The sequence below is a fragment of the Myiozetetes cayanensis genome, unplaced genomic scaffold (genome assembly GCF_022539395.1).
Source record: "Myiozetetes cayanensis isolate MyiCay16 unplaced genomic scaffold, myiCay2020 scf5-8, whole genome shotgun sequence".
Taxonomy (NCBI): Eukaryota; Metazoa; Chordata; class Aves; order Passeriformes; family Tyrannidae; genus Myiozetetes; species Myiozetetes cayanensis.
In genome coordinates this window covers 108,191,547-108,209,400 of record NW_026087742.1, presented here as the reverse complement: position 1 = coordinate 108,209,400, position 17,854 = coordinate 108,191,547, and the positions used below count along the sequence as shown (strand labels likewise).

The 17,854-nt window shown below is 34.7% G+C and overlaps 1 protein-coding gene across 1 annotated transcript in view; it reads left to right on the top strand.

Moving 5' to 3' along the window:
• CFAP47 (cilia and flagella associated protein 47) overlaps positions 1–17,854 on the top strand; it is a 271,615-nt gene that overhangs the window by 136,346 nt on the left and 117,415 nt on the right. The window contains 2 exon segments of the mRNA XM_050332181.1: positions 363–474; positions 9,223–9,360. Coding sequence (XP_050188138.1) covers positions 363–474; positions 9,223–9,360 — 250 coding nt within the window.

Sequence of the window (17,854 nt, the reverse complement as noted above, 5' to 3'; positions counted from 1 at the left end):
TTTTACTTTGCTCTGTCTGGTTAGATGGATCACTACTGCTAAATGTCTTTGTCATACTTCTGAAAAACAGTATGTAAAATCTTAAGGCTCTGACTGTGCACATTTATGTGTATGTAAGTAGTTCCATGGTCTGAGCAATATACTTTTAATTGCACTGAGCAATGACTTAAAAATTTGTGCTTGATATGATCTGTATATGCCAGCATTCCTCTTACAGTATGTGTTCTTTCATGTCCATAAAGGCCAGGACTTACTGATAGAATCCTTTTCAAAGCAAGTAGAATGGATATTGTATCTATAGTGTTCTTACAAGAATAACTTGCTTTTCCTCTTTTTTTGATGACTTTTCCTCTCTTCACCAGGTATATTCAGATCTTTCAATGCTGAGTGGTGCACCTGTTCTTGCTGTCAACCCAGATGACACAGCTGCTTACGCTTTGAGTGTATCTCCGTGGAGACGAGGAACCTATCAAGGTACAATTTAGAACTCAAATATATAAAATTTCCCTATAAATTAGCAGACTAAATCTATTTATATCTGATGATTACATTTTTTTCTGTGTAACTTTTCTTCTGGAAGGCTATAATTCCTGGTGATACTGGTTTTTAAGCTGGTTTATATTTTTATTTTGAAAGGTATCTTACTGCTTAATATATGGTCAGGTCCTTCAAAATTGCCAGCATATGTACAACCTTATGCATTTAATTGGTCTCATAAAAATTGGTTTAATAGGAGGTAATGATTTTGAATTATCACCAGGTTCATGGATGTAATTTTTATTTTCCAAAACCTAATGAATACCTGTAGTTATTTTAGCACTACTAGAACCAAAGATTTAAAGGCAGAGACCAGAATTTGATTTTTTTCCCCTAATTAATGTTCAATTTGTTGATCACAAGGCAAGAGTATATAAACAGAATGCAGTGAACTCTGTTCCTTCTTTGAGATGTTTGGAGGCTTGGGATAACTAAAATTAGTTGTACATAATTTGTGTCCATCCATGTTTATGATGGTATTCTTATGATACAACAGCAAAACTTTTGCCTGGTTTATTTCTTTACGTCAGGATATCATAGTTAATGTTTTGTCCTGAAAATAATTCTTTTAACAATTCAGATTTCAAAAGTTTTAAATGCTTAGTAATAGTTCTGCATTTCCATTGTGCTCATTCTTTACCTCGTAATATGAAAAGCACAATTTTGAGAATGAGGCTGTACAATCAGTCTTTTTTTTATTTGTAGGTTAACTCTTGAACTCTTATCATAGCAAAGTATGAGAGTGGGAGGGAATTATGGAAACAGAAGAGATTGTGCTAAAGTAAATGACTAGCACTTGGGAAAGCTAGATTTGAGCAACTTCTTAAACAAAAGGTTTTCTGACAATGGATATATTAAAAATATAAAATTCTTAGCATATATAGTTTTGAGTTTGTGAGTTTCTAACTCCAAGCACTTGATTCTGCTACCTTCTTAGACAATTGAGATTAATGACAGCTGTTTCTCAGCATTAAAAAGCTATTAAGTCTTGTCCCTGAGGATGCCAAACTACTTTGCTCTTTTAGCCATTTTGTTTTTAGTATCTGATGTGTAATAATACCATCTCGATTCACAGGTGATTTGTGCAAAGAAGTTAATACTTGTAGCAAAGCTTGACCTAGTGCCATAGGAAGACTTCAGTGCCCTGATTTGTAGCCCTGAGAAAAAAATTTTATATGAATAGGAGTCAGCTTTCAATGAAATTGTGATCATCAAAAATGTGCAGCAGGAAATATTGAGGATATAATTAATTTTAACTTATACTTTTTTTTTTAAGCATTAAAGATTTAGGAATAGTCTCTTCTTCTGCCTTAGAAAATCCCCAGTTCTTTTATATATACTGAAAGTTTTAGTAGAAGAGGCTCCAAGGGATCCATCACACAGCAAATTAATACCAGGTGATAAAAGCCATGCCTTCAAAGGGACATTGATGGCATGTTCAGATCTACATCTCCTATGTTCTGTCATTCCCCTGACTTCTATTACAATGGTTTCCATTATGTTTTAAAGTATTGTATGTTCACTGAGTGAAAAAAGAGAGAACAGTCAGTCTCTCTAACCCGACAAAAAGTTGCTGGTTCAAATGCTGGGAACATGCTCTTTTTCCTCATAAAAGTTCATTTATTTTTACACTTTAAAAAAACTTCATAGAAGGCTAAAGTTAGCCTTTGGAAAGGACAGGGCCTGGTTATCTACAATCCACCCCCGGCTCAGTGCTTGCTTTAATCACTACCTCAGGAGTAGTTCATTCTTCCTCTGAAGCAGAGACAGTTTTGGTTATGTCACAGAAATTTGGGCACGCTCTCTAATCATTCAGCTGCTGTAGAGGGAAGAGGGGTGGAGGCAAGAGAGAGACCACTGTGACAGGTTTGAAAGGCAGCAGCTGATTTTGCTGTCTGATGTTAGGTTTGAAATAAACCTAACTACCAGTTGTCCTGTCTAAGGTAACGTGTTAGGAAGTTCTTACTTGGTGACTTAAAGGAGAGTGGAAGTCTCTCTGCTTTACACTGTGCAAGTAATTCTGGGAAGTCATATTTGTTCTCCAAAGCAGAATTTTCAGGTCCTGTGAAACTTCAGTCTCAAAGCTGATATATAGATATATATATATATATGTATTTTTGGCACTTTCAGGATTTTTCAACAGCCAGCCTGAAGCCTGAGGATCTCAGATTAGATATAAGTGATCCAAGTGGGAACTAGCTAGGACTCACGAATCTAAGTCCTTTGTTGGTTCAGAATGCTACAGGCAAACTATAACTTTTTTTTTTACCGCCCAAAAAATATTCTTTATTCAGTTTGGTGATTTTGTTTAGAAGGAATTAAATAATCCATGGGACCAACATTTTGAATGATTAAAAATAAAAACAATTCTCAAAAGCTATCCACAGAGTGAGTAGATTTTATCCTGCAAGGAAAAAAGAAAAGCTATTTAGATGTCTAGTTGAAGACTCTGTCATAGTGACAATGGATAATTTCAAGTTTAGAACTTCCTAACTTATAAGTATAAAACTTTGTACGCTTGGTGTTCTAGTACTATTTTCGTCATATTAAAATAAATTCTAATAGAAGAACTTTTACTGTGTAAGTTGTTGTACTGAGCAAATGGTCTGCATTTTTCCAAGTCCTTTTAGCTGCAAAATTATATAGCTGCAAAATTATGCTTCTTTTGCTTTCTGTCTTGCTGTTTTATGGTTGCTAAGATAAAAGTGGGCCCAGTTCTTTTCAAAAGTCCATTTGGAAGAATTCCAATAAAGGGCTAATATTATATGCTTCAGATGGTTTGCAGCTGCATGACAGCTTTAACACAGAAATTATAGCTAATAAACACCTCACACAAGATTCTGTCATTAGGTAAAATTCTTTAGCAACCTCTTTTTTAAGTAATAGAGCAATTTCCTTTAGGCTTGATAAAGCATCTTCTACGGGTTCCTTTATCTTTTATCAAATTTTTGTTTCTACTTTCCATGGAATAGATCAGAATTTTTCCAGAATGGACCAAAGCTCATAATGCTTGAATGAATATGTCTTGTGCAGAAAAACTACACACCTGTTATATTCAGTGCCCCTTTATCCATAAAAAAAGCTAGCCTTTGGAAAGGAGCTTTCTAATTTTATATATCACCTTTCATTAGAGTTTTAACTATACATATATTTAGTAGGCAGCAATTTTCCATGCTAGTTGGAGCTTATGAAGCTTAAATATAGGAAAAAGGGCAGTATGTTCCAGGCCATGGCCTGTAAGATGCAGCTGTAGGACAATTTCAGTGAGATGGTGAAGATCATGCCAATACAGTCTGGTCTGTGAATGAGTGGATTGAACTTGTTTGTTTAATAATATTTTCCTTTCAACATCGGTGTTAAAAAAAACACAAACATTGTCCATTTCTTTGTTTGCTGGAATTCTGCAATTTGATCTACTGATCCCTCTAATTTCAATGGAATCATAAAACCATATGAGGGAGGAAGACCATCTCTGTAGTTTCTTGTGGCTTTTGCCATATTTCCAGCACCTGCCTGGACCTTTGCTTTGAGCACTTCCTCTTCACCTGTGACACCCTGACAAATTGAGTCTAATTTACTGGTAATAATGACAAATTTAGAAGGCTCTTCTGGTTGCTTGATTACCCTGAATGGTTCTGCTGGATCTTTGGAGTTCACTGAGGGAGAGTCCCTCTATCCACATATCCCAGCACCTGGCAGGATGATTCCCAGCATACATTTTCCATCTATCCTAGTGCAGTTGGAGCTACATGCTGCTGTCCCTTTCATATTGGAGTTTCCTCGGCATATTAAGAAGAGACAGTGAGAATTGTAAAGAAAACAACTCACCTCTTTATTAAATGCTAAAAAACCAGTATATGAATCATAGGTGACAACAGGATTTGCCACTTGCTCTTTTCTCCCAGGTATGAGTTTTAGAGCTGATTCTGAATTTTTTTCATTGATGCAGGGAGCAATTCATTATTCCCAGTATACCAACAAGTAGTAAGTAGTATTTACAGAAACTCTTTAGAATTTATATGTCTCATTATAGAGGTTTTCCTATGCAAAATAGAGATTATAAAGTTTGTTCTAACCCACAGTAAATATTCTTTTTTTGTCAGTAGAAAAACTGCAAGAAGAAAAATTGGCCAAAGCTGTAGCATACATAGATTACACTCATCTTTTTAATTTATCTTATATCTTGTGTGAAACTTTTCTATGGCATCAACTATGCATAGATTTTGTTGGCCAGAAAAAAAAGAAACAAACAAACACCAACACCAACAAGATGGAAAAAGATAAAAAACGTCATCCCACTCCCAAGATTTATTAAGTTCATGTTAGTATATTTAAACCACAATCCAAACATTTCTATGTCTTTTCAGATTTGTGCGATGAATTCCACATAGCCTTCTGTTCTTGTTTCCAGTTAAAATACTGGGAAATTGTGGACCTTTATCATCTCTCTGCAGCAGAAAATAATCATGAACAACACATATATTTGAAATACTCCATTTAAATTATACAGAAAGGAAAACACTGAGTATTTCTTGTTTTCTTAATTCTATTCATGGATGGAGTATTGTAGTATATAGCCAATGAGTCAGTCTAACATGTGGTGTTGCAATTACAGTTTTATTGGGAAATAAATCAGCCTGCCTCCTTTTAAAGGGATGCATCTTATCTGAAGCAATATAAAACAAGGCTTTGGTATTAATACATGGACTGTAGTTATATGAAATGTTTAAACACTGGATAGTAAAGCTGGAAAATTTGCAATGATGTTTTGACCAAGAAAACTTTTAAAGGAAGGATGTATCAGCAAAAGGAAAACTTCCTCAATCTATGGAAATTTTAATTATTCATTTTCAGTATAATTCTAGGAATACTTGTATTATTGCTTTGGTAAGTTTAGTATCCTTTATATGCAAGTTTGGTGTCCCATATATATGCTAAAGGAGAGCTGAGGAATGTGTTTTCTAAAATAGTTGATGATGGTATAATTCTGTGGCCAGTTGAATCAGTGGGAATTGTATCTCTGGAATGTACAAGAAGTTTTGTTTGAGTGTATGCTTGGAAAATTGTCAGCCATGACATTTTGGCAAGTTACGTTGTTGTGTAATGTGTGACACGAGGCAGGACTGAGCAACCAGAAGGAAACCCCAAACATCTGAGGACAGCTGGGCATCAACAAATGATCATTTACTGGTTGTTTTGGGGCATCAATAAGGAAACATGAGATACCTCTGCCTCTGATGAAGTCAGTGTAAGCAACAGTGGTTCTGTAGGGTGACAGGGAGTTCACAGCGGAAGGACTAGAACTTGCCTGTGCCAGAACCCTTTCACAACACAGACAGCCGAGCTCAGCAGAACCTTATGAGAAAAATGTAAATTTGCTTATTATATTTGTTATTTTAAATCTTTCATTTTTGATGCATTTTCTGCACATTTCCAGTATTACTTCATAGAGCGCTAAGTACTTTTTATTCTTCTTCATTGTATAAAACTCTTTTATCCCATCCTGCAAAACATCTTTTGACAGGAGTATTTTTGTAGCCCATAATTTGAATAAATTAATATATTTATGTATCATCTGCTATCCTGATATCCGCTAGTGTTCACTGGGTTGCACTATTAACTCTCGAACCAGGAGAGTGTTCTGCTTAGGAATACTTCCTAGGAAAATATTCTGCATTAATTTATAGTCTCAAGCAATACTATGTGCTGTCCTCACTGATAAGGATTCTGCGTTTTGTATTTGACTTGAAATTAATACACTTTTTTCTTTTGTTATTTGCAGTTCTTGCCAACAATGATTTTCTTTTTTTTTCCCTAATAAAAAATTCAAATAGCTTTGAGCAAGTAGTAGATACTTTGGTACCCATGAAAATTATGAAAGACGATTTATGAATATTTTAAGATTAAGCAGATAAACTGAGTTATAAACTCTGTGCCATCTGTAGTAAAACTCATTATTTTTTATTGAAATAGTTTGACAGATTTAATTGAGAGCCTTGCAGAGATCTGAATTCACTACATCAATCCAGTCACCTTTATCGATCAAGATTATAACCTTGTTGCTATTAATTCTGTTTGTTTGAGATCTGTTTTCCATAAAGAAGGAAAATTGAGTGTCAGCGATTATACTGCAATTCTTCACTGATTTTTTGATCGTGCCACTGCTGGATTATCAGCACAGCAGTTTAGCAATTCAAGTAGTTTTTCGTTACCATAGTTCTTCTGCGAGCTCTTGGAATAGTCTTGAGCATTAGCAATTTATGCTTTTGGAACTTTTCAAGCATTCTAGTATTTGCTGCAAATAAAAGGTAATTATTCAGAGTGGCTCAGCCCATTATTTTGATGCTTTTGAGAGCAGGGCAGGGAAAAAAAGGCACTGTTTGGTTTACCATTTCCTTACTTAAACCTGTGATAACTCATGTCCTGCCCCTTTTTCTCCTCCACACACATACGCAGGTTACATGATTCTGAAATACAGACAATTGGTAAAGAAAATCCCCATTGTCACTGCAAGGAAGAACTATAATGAAAAATTACTAACATTTTAAAATGAACTGTAACAAAGTATTATTTACTGTAAGAAGTCTTTAGAATTTATGAATGTATTGATTTTCAGCATTTAGCCAAGTCTTTTTCATCAATTTTAAAGCTATAATTTTGAATTTTTTACCTCAGCTTCTTCTAATTGTTCATATCGTTCAAGCATATTGATGGTAAGGATGATATTTAAAATTAATGAATTCTCTCTTGCACTTTGCTTCTCTCTTCTAATGTGGTGCTTGAATTGACCAAAATAATAGTAGGATTATATATTGAGACATAAAGTCAGATTAATTAGTTAGTGTTTATCCTAAGATCCATTAGCTATTAGTGCCATTAAATATGTCCTCTTACATCAATATTTATAGACCTGGAGTATTTTCTTCAGATTTAATTCCCCTGAGCTTTCCATAATAGTTTTTTTTTTATTCTTCTTACACATCTACCTTATCTTTCAAAATTAAGAAAAAACAAACAGTAATTTCCTCAAATTGCAATAATTCTACTTGGACCCAATTTCTTATTGGCTTATTTACTGGGAATAATTCTAGTGATTTGTATGACTTTTTAATTTAAAATGCTTTCTTTTGATTTTAATTATTTTTTATTTTATTCTTAGTTTCATATATTTGTATTTTATAACGTTTTCTTGACAGAGGGAAGAAAATCTGGGATTATAATGTTTTTAAATTTAAACTTACATAGTTCCTCTGAATTTAAATACAAATCTATTTCCATTTTTTTTGGTTCTGTTTTCAGCTTTGATGTATATACCTGTGCTACCCAGTTGCTGTCTCTCAAAGAAAAAGAGACTCTCCCCTGTAATTATGTAATTTAATCCTTCTAAGCAGAAATAATTTTTCAGTGTTTGTAATTTTGAAATTACCACCTGCAGTAGCTACCAGTGAGAGTATCAGGAACAAATTTTGTGTTTTTCAAGGCTTCCTGGTAACATTTGATTTCAGTTATGTTCAATTTGCCTTTTTTTTTCTTTTAAGAGCAACATCCTTCTAGCACAGTGTTACTATCAAAATTAATCGTGAGACCATTTGATTAAGGTTGAACCCCCCTAAAATGCAAAGAGTCATAGAATGGTTTGGATTGGAAGGGACCTTAGAGACCATTTAGTTCCATGCAGCTTTTTGCAGAAGTCTGGGGGCAAAAAAGTTAATCCTCGAGAACTGTAAATGAGGCTGGTGTGTACAGGTGGATGTTCAGGAGACTTGATCAGCTCCTGGCTGCCAAAGTCACAGCGGCTTCCTGAGCCAAGTGTTGTGACCTGTGTGGTGCCATCTCCCCCCTCACTGCTGCTCCCTTTTCCAGGTCCCACCTGAGCCTTGCTGTTTAGCTTTAGCTGTTCCATGAGCTAGAAAGGTGCTAAATTCAGCTTCTCAGGGAGCACAGCACATCCTCTCTGCCGTGTGGTCTGTTGCCACACATCCATCCCACTCAAAGCTGGAGAAACAAAAACCACCAACAGATGTGGGTGTTTTCAAATCCAGTTGTTCTTTGACTCTCATATTGATTGTCTGTTTAAAAGTTCCATTATTAACAGTTTTCCCAAGCTTTTAGTGAGACACTTTAAACAAGTGGCAACTTGAAAATCCTGGTTTTATAGTCACTCTGTGTTTTGTTTTCCTGAAATACTTGGTTACAACTTAACATACAATGCAAAACCAGATTCACAGGAATATTCTACCTATTCCATTAATTGTCTTTTAGCATTAGAATGAGACACTCTGATTAAAAAACAAAACAAAACAAAAAAACCAGAAAGAATGAAGACTGTGCATAGAAATTTGAGCTGGGAAAAAAGTAATGTTATTGACCACCATATTTTATAATTTTTATGAAGTGGATTTGCTTGTATTTCTTATTACTGATTTTTTCCAGGTACTCATTATGGATCTGTTCAGATAAGTAGAAAAGCACTTTCGAGAGGAAAAATGGCTAATTTTCTTATACTCACTCAAGATGTATTTTTAAATACCTTAAATTATAATTGGATGGCTGACACCTGGAGTGGAAGTTTTACTTCATTTTTTTATTAGTTTTGAACTGAGGAAATACTTGTACATGTCTGGCAGTCTGTTTTTTTAAAGCTAATGCCTGCATAATATAACACCTGGTATCTATTTGTTTTAGGAGTAATTTCATTTGTTGCTGAAGATGAAGACCAACAGCAGTCTCAATGCAACAGCTCACCAGAGAAGACAGATGGTGAACAGACCCTTCAGAAATTGCCAACAGAGACACCACAAACTCTTGATGCAGCAAACAATGGTATGTTTATTATTATGGATAAATTCATTGTCAATTTTTATAAAATTATGTCATAATTTGTTTTAAATTAAATGAATATTTATTATGCCAGCCCACATGCCTAAAGACAGTGTTAAGTCAAATGTTTATTCCAGAAATATATGAAATTCTCCTCTTATGTTTTCTGAAGCATTTTTATGAAATATTAAGCTGAGCTTGTTTTTTCTTTTCCTCTTTTTATTTTCATTTTGACAATGTCACGCACTGTTGCATGTTGTTGGAGAAGAGAATTTTTTTAATGCTTTCTTTGTAACTGTCCAATAATATAAATAGTGCTGATGTCAAAGCAGAACATTTCTGAAATTCGTATTGCTCCACTTCATTCCACTGTAGAAAAAACTTCCTTTTAACTGTCAGTCATAGATGATGATCTTTTGACCAGTTCCAGTAAAATCAAGAGAAAATATACCTGGTTGGTTTGAGATTGTCACAAACTAGTTTATTCTAAATAGTTCCTGCGTTACTTCTGGGATTTTAAATGTTCCAGGGAAATACTTTTGTGATTGCAAATGTGCACACCAACTAGACAAAGGTAGGTTTTGTCTTTGCTTTCTTTTTTTCTTTCCACTTTCTTATTTATAGTTGCAAGTAAAACTTTGCCTATAGAACTGTGCTTTTTGTGCCTTTAATATCTAATTTGGTATGTATTTAAATTATCAAGTATAGTGTTAAGTGACTAAAGCATATTTCTCGCAAGCAAAGCTATCAAGAAAAGTTTTAACCTGAAAAAGGAGTTGTTTTAGCCAATATTTAGACTTTAGGAAATTGATAAGAGCTTGCAATTGTAGATCTATTTGTCTGCTTTATAATTGTATTTTCTAAATAGATTAAAACTAGACTTGATCTAGCTCTAAAAGGAATTAGAAGCTAATTTTGTTATCAATAAATAAGAATTTGAGTTAATTCCTTGTGGATATCAGAAAGTCTGTTCTTTAATAGTCTATTAATATCTGTATTTAATACTACATAGATACTCAGAGTTTATTATCCCCTCTCTGATATGAAGCCATGCCAAGAATTTACAATCCGTGTAGACGTGACAGAGGCAGGAAGAAGGCAGAAGACCAGGGAAGTGAAGTGACTCTCCCTGACCATACCAGTACCTTAATATTGGGAACTATTTAAAAAACACACCCTTTTCTTCCTCACAAGCCAGAGCCCTATGAATTAATATGTGTTGTCTCTCTGATCTACCAGATTTGTTACCACACTCCTCTTTGCTAAATATTTCATGTGAATTTTGAAACACATTTTTTTATACAGTTCAAATTACGGGTGTAGTTTCTTTGTGGTCTGCAGTTCGCTGCTTTTTAACATCTGTAGTTAAAACTAACAAAAGATAATAAAGTTTCTTCTGTGATTATGCAGCTCTTGTATAAAACCAGATCTTCAAAAATGTTATTTTTGTGCAAACGGTTGATAATACAATGTGAGTTTAGAATAGAAATGAAGGAGAGTAATGTAGCAGCACATGACTAAGTGTTGTTTTAATAAGGTGACAGAAAATAAAAAAGAAAACAAGGTGACCAAAGGTCTAAGGTTTTCCCTTTGCTTATGATATAGATAAGACTGTTGCAGCAGATAATTTATAATTAAAAAAGCAAAAGGCAAGTCAGTGCTTGAAAAATATAGGAGAAGAAGTCTAGAAATATTAAATAGAGGATTTTGAAAACCAAAGGAAAAATAAAAGTAAACTACATTTATAAAGAAAGAGTTTTGTGAGGACAGTACAGATTCAGTTCTTTGATTTAGTGTATTTAATGGGAACATTAAATTGTGTTGGACATACTTTTTTTTTAAATTCTTGTGCAAGAAGAGCTAGAAATAGGAGGAAGTCCATAAGAAGCCAGTTAAAAAGAAATGAAATAATCAGTATTTAGCTTTCACTGTTTTCAAGGTCCCAGAATATTTTCCTGCATTCACCTTCTACAAAGAGCTTTTTTATCTGAGTTTTCATGTACAGCAACATGGAAGTTGCTTGACATTAAAACTCATGCAAGTTTACAGAAGAAGGGTTTTAACAAATATTAAATTAAGGTCATATATGCAGACAATGCAATGGAGATGAGAATTATAGATCTCAATATATTAAGAAAAATTACTCATAAAACAAATATAAGGAGTGATGCCAAGTACATGGAAATACTGGAGAGAATCTTTGAATCTCTACTGAAAGCTTGCAAATATTCATGAATTTAGTTATGCTTCTATTGTGTAAATTAAACATTTTTTCTTACGAGGTTTTTGCAAATTAAGGAATAATCAGTCCAAAACTAGTGAAGGCTTTAATTGAAAGTAACTGAAAATAGAAAGTTAAGTAAGAAAAAAGCTTAAGTGAGTGGATGTCTCAGTACTGTCTCTGTCACCAATATGAATTGAGGGCATTGCTCTTAGGTAGAAAAGCCAATGTAAATTCACAGTTTACTATTACTATTACTGATAATCCTTTTACTTGTTTTACATCCCCAATAATAATAATGTGAGAATGGCTGCTCGATTTGTACATTTAAAATGTTTTTCGAACATGTTTAGTACATTAAAATACAATAAATTTATACAATGAGACATTAGTCTAGCAACGTGTTGAGAGGGGCCAGGTCATCAGCCCCAGATCAGCTCCTTTTTTGCTGTGCACTAATTTACATGGATACAATCACTCCTACACAGAGAATTTCACTGGTAATTGGAGCAACCTACACAGCTTATTCTTATATGGCTGCATCGTGTCTTTCAGTTGCCATCTTTTGGCATTTTTGTGCTACTGTAGAGTTATATCTTTGACTTATTGTAACCTACATGTTTCTAGTATACTAGGCTAACTCAAGCTGCATGACTGCTTAGCAATGTTTAGGGCATCGTTAGGATTGCTTTCCTTAGTGGACTTAAATGTGAAATGACTCTTCCCTAATACAGTATCGTGTAACAATAGAATTACTTCTTCAGTACAGAAGATAAACCCTTAAAGTGTCCACATCCTAGGAAGAGCAAGCTTTGATCTCACCTTTAAATCAAGCAAATGCTTGTAGTCATTGTGAAAAACCATTATTTGTCATCACAACGATTCATTTGTATGAGACATCTATAATGGCTGCAACTGGGAGAAGTACCTGCTGAAAACAACTAAATAGAGATGGAATGTTACAAGATCTGATCTAACACATATGTGATAGTCTTCTTCTGAACTTATTTCAAAGAGGAACTAGCAGAGTCTTAACTCCATTCTACCCAGTTTTCTTTTACAGCTCTATTTTTTATGGTACTTTTACATAAAAATTAATTATTGTATGACTTTTCGTAGTAGAATGCAAAACCCTTGCTTTTCACCAGAGGCATCACACACTGAAGAAGTGCATCTCAGGGTGGAGAATTCCAGGGGCTACTGTGACTGTAACAGAAAATAGTGGACCTGAGATGTAAAAAAAATGAATATGAAAACTTGGATCAACATCAGCCGAAACAAGTATGAGGTTGTCCATAGCTGAATAGGGTTAGGAAAAAGTCTCTAGTGATAAACACAAGCACATCAAACTTTGTTGTCTTGCTGTCAGTCAGTGAAAATTATTCCTTTTAAACATACTAGAAAATATTACCTTGCTATACACACCATAATCTCTATGTACACACACACCTACACGTTATGTAGGTATATATGTGTTTATTTACCTTTTTGCTATTTTTTCCAGTTCAAATTACATTGTAAGTATGACTGTAATGGAACATAATGATTTCTAGGATAGCTTTTATATATTCTTTTTATAATTTCTATCAAAATTACTCATTATGCTCTTACAAAAAGCTAATGATCCTGAAATTTGTTCATGATTTTTTTTTCCTCCAGATGTATTTAAGAAAAATCACATTTAGTCCTTACAGTGAAAATCAGTGATTCCTCATGATGAATCCTTTTAATGCTGCCTTGTACCACAGGGGAAAAAACGAAAACAAATCAAAACCCAAACAGTAAAATCTGTGCAGAGCAGATGTAGTGACAGGGGCTTGCCCCTTTCTAAACTGACATGGGGTTTTAGTTCTTTCCAAAATGTATTTCTGTCTTTGAAGAGAAGAGGTCCTAGGGTTTTTTTCTCATGGGAACCAGAAGTAAAACAAGGCTAAGTGTTTGCTAAGACTGAAAGTAGGATGCAGCTTGTTTTTCATGTAGGTTTATCTTTAGATATTCCTATATAATCAAGTGCTAAAATCATAAATACATATTAGCCATTAATAGGTGTTTGCTTCACAGTCTCATTAAATGCTGTGAAGCCTCCTGCACTTGTTGAAATGTTCTCTCAAATTAGAGGAAATTTTTCTAATCTACTATGGAATTCATGGTAACTTCTTGAAGTGAACTGCCCTTGGACAATTGCCCCTGTGTTGTGTTCTTTGCTGTGTAGCCTGTGGGCAACAGGGAGGATGTTTGGCTCAGCTTCTGCTAGACCAGCCCAGGCATCCTCAGGAATCTGATCCCCTGCAATGCAAGGCTTGCACTGCAACTGAAAATCCCCCTCTGCTCTCCCAGCATCCCTCACCCTCTCTGTCTTTCCAGCAGCAAGTCTCAGCACAGAGCTGGCATTTAAGCAACAGCTTTTTAATGTTCCTGCCAGCGGTGATGTCTCAGAGAGCGCTCTGTGAGTGCTACAGATGCAGGATGTTTGTTTGTACAACATGGGAGTTTTGCATGTGCTGTTGTCTTAGTGTGGCTGCCCTAGGCATTCCCTTTATCAAAAGATTGTAGTTTCCATTGTGTTTGTCTTATGGAACGCATTTAGGTTTTTATGCCATTGCCAAGTGTTTGAATTTCTGTGCACTTGAAAGGCATAACATCAAAAAGATACATTACTTCTGAAGAGACCATGCTGAAAATGTGCAGTCAAAGAATTTAGGCCAGACATTCATTTTGGCAAAGCCTATTTTAATTATCTTTTTAAAAATAATTTATCCTTCAACCAGGCCTTCAATGACAGGCGACATTTTGTAGCCTAAAAGTTGTCATCATTGTTCTTATGATACGTCTCTGACAGTTTAGAGTCTTTCCCACTGTGTTTAAAATATGCTTTTGAGTGGGTTCTTTGAGGAACTGATACCTTTGAAAGGTAATGATACTTGCACATGTCCTCCTGGACTTCCAAGCTTTAAATCAGTTCCTGAGAGCTGAACATCTGTGGTAGCATGCTGCAGTACTCACATAAAGAAGATAATGAAAGAATGCCTTTGTTCTAGCAACTGTTAAAGGTGATTAAGAGGAAAACAGTATTCAGGGTACCCAAAATTTAAAATAAGGCTTTAAAATAATTATTCATTATAATATTTTTCAAAGATGGCAAGAACTGAGTATACAATGGTAAATGATAGGATTATGTTAATGAAGTATTATGATTCACATACCTTTAATATAGTCAAGATATAACTGATATATACAACATTCCAGAATATTTACTTCTGGAATTACTGTCTTTCTAACAGGGCTGTTCTTAAAAATAATTTTGAGTTATCTACTCTATAAATGCTGATTGTGTAGTTAAGCTATTTTTCAGCCAAATCTACACATTGTATGTTCAAACATGGTGTTCTCCACCTTCAGATTAGTTTGTTGTGAGTCTCCCTCTTCAGGGCAAAAATGAAGTTTCAGAAGAACTGCCCAAAGAAAATAATCCTTATGTAAAGTGCATGCATATTTACAAATTTAAAATACCAACCACAGCTTGCTTTTTTCTTTGTTTCTTTTTTTTTTTTTTTTGATGGTATTTTGGCAATTGCAGCTATACTTATGTTAGTGCATACAAGCTTTTGGGGATGGTTTAGCATATGCAGAACATTAAGGATTAGACTGTTTTATGCCTTTTTCCTTTGTTAAAAAGATGGTTCAGTTATTGCTGGCTTTCTCAGTAGGTGCCCTTCTGCAGTACTATAGTCTGCTAGATGTCATGCATTTTCCTTGTGCCCTTTAGAGGCTCAGAACAGCTTGATTCCCCTAATAAACTAACATGTTGTTTTGAAACCATTCAGATGTAGCGATGCTTCAAGGACCTGCGGAATTTTGCGGGGCATGGTACGTGTGCAATTAAAAGTTTGTGCAAACAAAGCGTGGTAGCCCATTTAAAATTAACAGCAAAAGCAGTCTGTAGCTGCTCACAGTGTAAGGCTGCTGGTTGAACTTTAGGTTGCATCATCCTTCATGCAGCAGGTGTTTTAATATTGCTGTGCTGAGAAGGCAAGTCATGTTGTATCTGCACTAACCACAAATTAGTTCCTCTTGTAAACCTGTACATCTGTATATTTTTGGATATCATGGACAGGATTGCATTTGCATATAAACAGATTAAATTTTATTACCTAATTCAGGTGTCTGTGATGTGCACTGTGCTTGTTCTGAAAGTCTGTATATGCTATAAACTATATTACTGAGAAACACATCATTCTGTCGTGTCTGGCAGACCTCAAATGTGTATGTGTGGAATTTTGCCAATTAGTAGCCCATTTTTAACAAAAAAATATTCTGAAAAACAAAATCCCTAGCAGAAATAATGAGAGGGGCTCATTATAGGGCTCACATGACAGGTTCACTTATAAACCCTTCCTAGTAGTGTATGACAGAACACATTCAGAGTGGTATAAAAACATAACATTTTTGAAAGCAAATAGGAAACGAGGAACAGAGTACTAGTTTCTTTACAACTTGTGCCCTTGTTACTAGGTTTGAGTGTTTGACATACCCTTTATCTAGGTCATGATTTTGCCTTTCCTACCTTATCATGCTTACAAACAATTATTCTTTTACCCTTTAGCAAGTAATGAACTATAAGCACACAGAGAGCACATAATGAAAAATGAAAAATGGTAATGAAAAAGAGCACTAATATTTACTAGCTCCTCACAGTTGTAGAAGCATGTCTGGGGATGAAGATAATGATGTGAGGGAGGACAGAGGGAAGGTCCCTGTCAGACTCCTCTGTCATGTTGCTTCAATTGCTGTGACCTGTGAAAGTATTCACTGAGCCAGAAAACAGGAAAAAGTTAAACTTTACAGCCTAATACACAGGGCAGTTCATAAGAAGTAGAGTTCAAATCAAATATGTGATTTTTTTTTAAAGAAGTCTTTTACAGTATGGTTTGGCTTCTTTATATCTGAATAATTACTTGAATCTGTTGCATGGGTCTAAATATTATGACACATTCCAATTACTGCATCATCAGTGAAATTATCTAAGGGTGAGAACAGTTTCCTTCAAGGTCTATGTTCAGTTTTTCAGGCAGAGGAAAGAATTGAATATACATTCTCAGAGCCTGATAGGGCAATCCAACAGTTAAGCTACTTTATAAATAGATTCACAAAATCCAGAGCAAAGTTTTTGTGCATTTATTTATTTACTGCAAGTTTCTGAAAAATACATAACTCAGAAATATCAATTAAAATGTTAGGTTGAGTCCAAATTGTGGTTTTAGGGTGACAGGGAGCGTCATTCTAAATGGGAGAAAATAAAGCATATTTCTCCTTCCAATCTAATTTACTTATTTGACCATGGGGCACCCCCTTCCACATCCATGTGTTGTTGTTATTAGTGTCAGTATTATATTACAAGTGCTGCTATACTTTCATAACTAGACAGGTTTGCATTGTGTCCTACTGTCATTGATTTTGAAGCTATGACTAAGTTGTTACTGAAGATTGTGATTGTGTAAGTAATTTTTTCTGTTATTAAGAATCTCAGTTTACCTCATTGTTTCTTCGTGGATGAAACTCTCACCTATCTCAGATCCTCTTGTCCACTCACTAGTCTGCTGCTGGAATTTGCTTCTGGAATTTGCTGCTGGACTTTTACTTCTATAGCAGCAGCAAAATAAATTACCTGGCTTTTAATTTATCCCAGACACTGAACACTCCTCCATTCCCATACATTCAGTTATGAGGTAAATTTGTCAAACTAACTAGCAAAGGATCACTTTGGAAATTTTACTGAGTAGACAATAGGTATTTCTTGTTCATTGCAGTGCTTTATTTGTTATGGTCTCTACTGTCTCTGTCAAAATATTTCCTTTTCTTTCCCTATGGGTACTGTGGAGTCCTAATTGCTTTTGGCATAATTATGAAATTATAGGGGTATTAGGGAACTACTGTTTCCCACTGTGGCAAAAGAGAGATGGTATTTTATACATTGTCATCAGAGAGCAGGAGTATGTGTGCAAGAATATGATTAGCATTTCTGGTAAGATAGTAAAGTAAACTTATGCTATGAAAGAAGAAACATTCTTCTTAAATAGCACAAGTGATATATATACTAATTATTATTGAATGCTAGGAAGAATTAGGGGATTGATTTCACTAAACTCTCTGGATTTATTGCTTATCTACAGCCTATTTACCCACCAGTATATTGAGAAGTTAGTAAAAACAACCTGATTAAGTTCAGCATCTGTAAACATGGCAGACAATATCTATGAAATTAATGAAGGGTTGGTT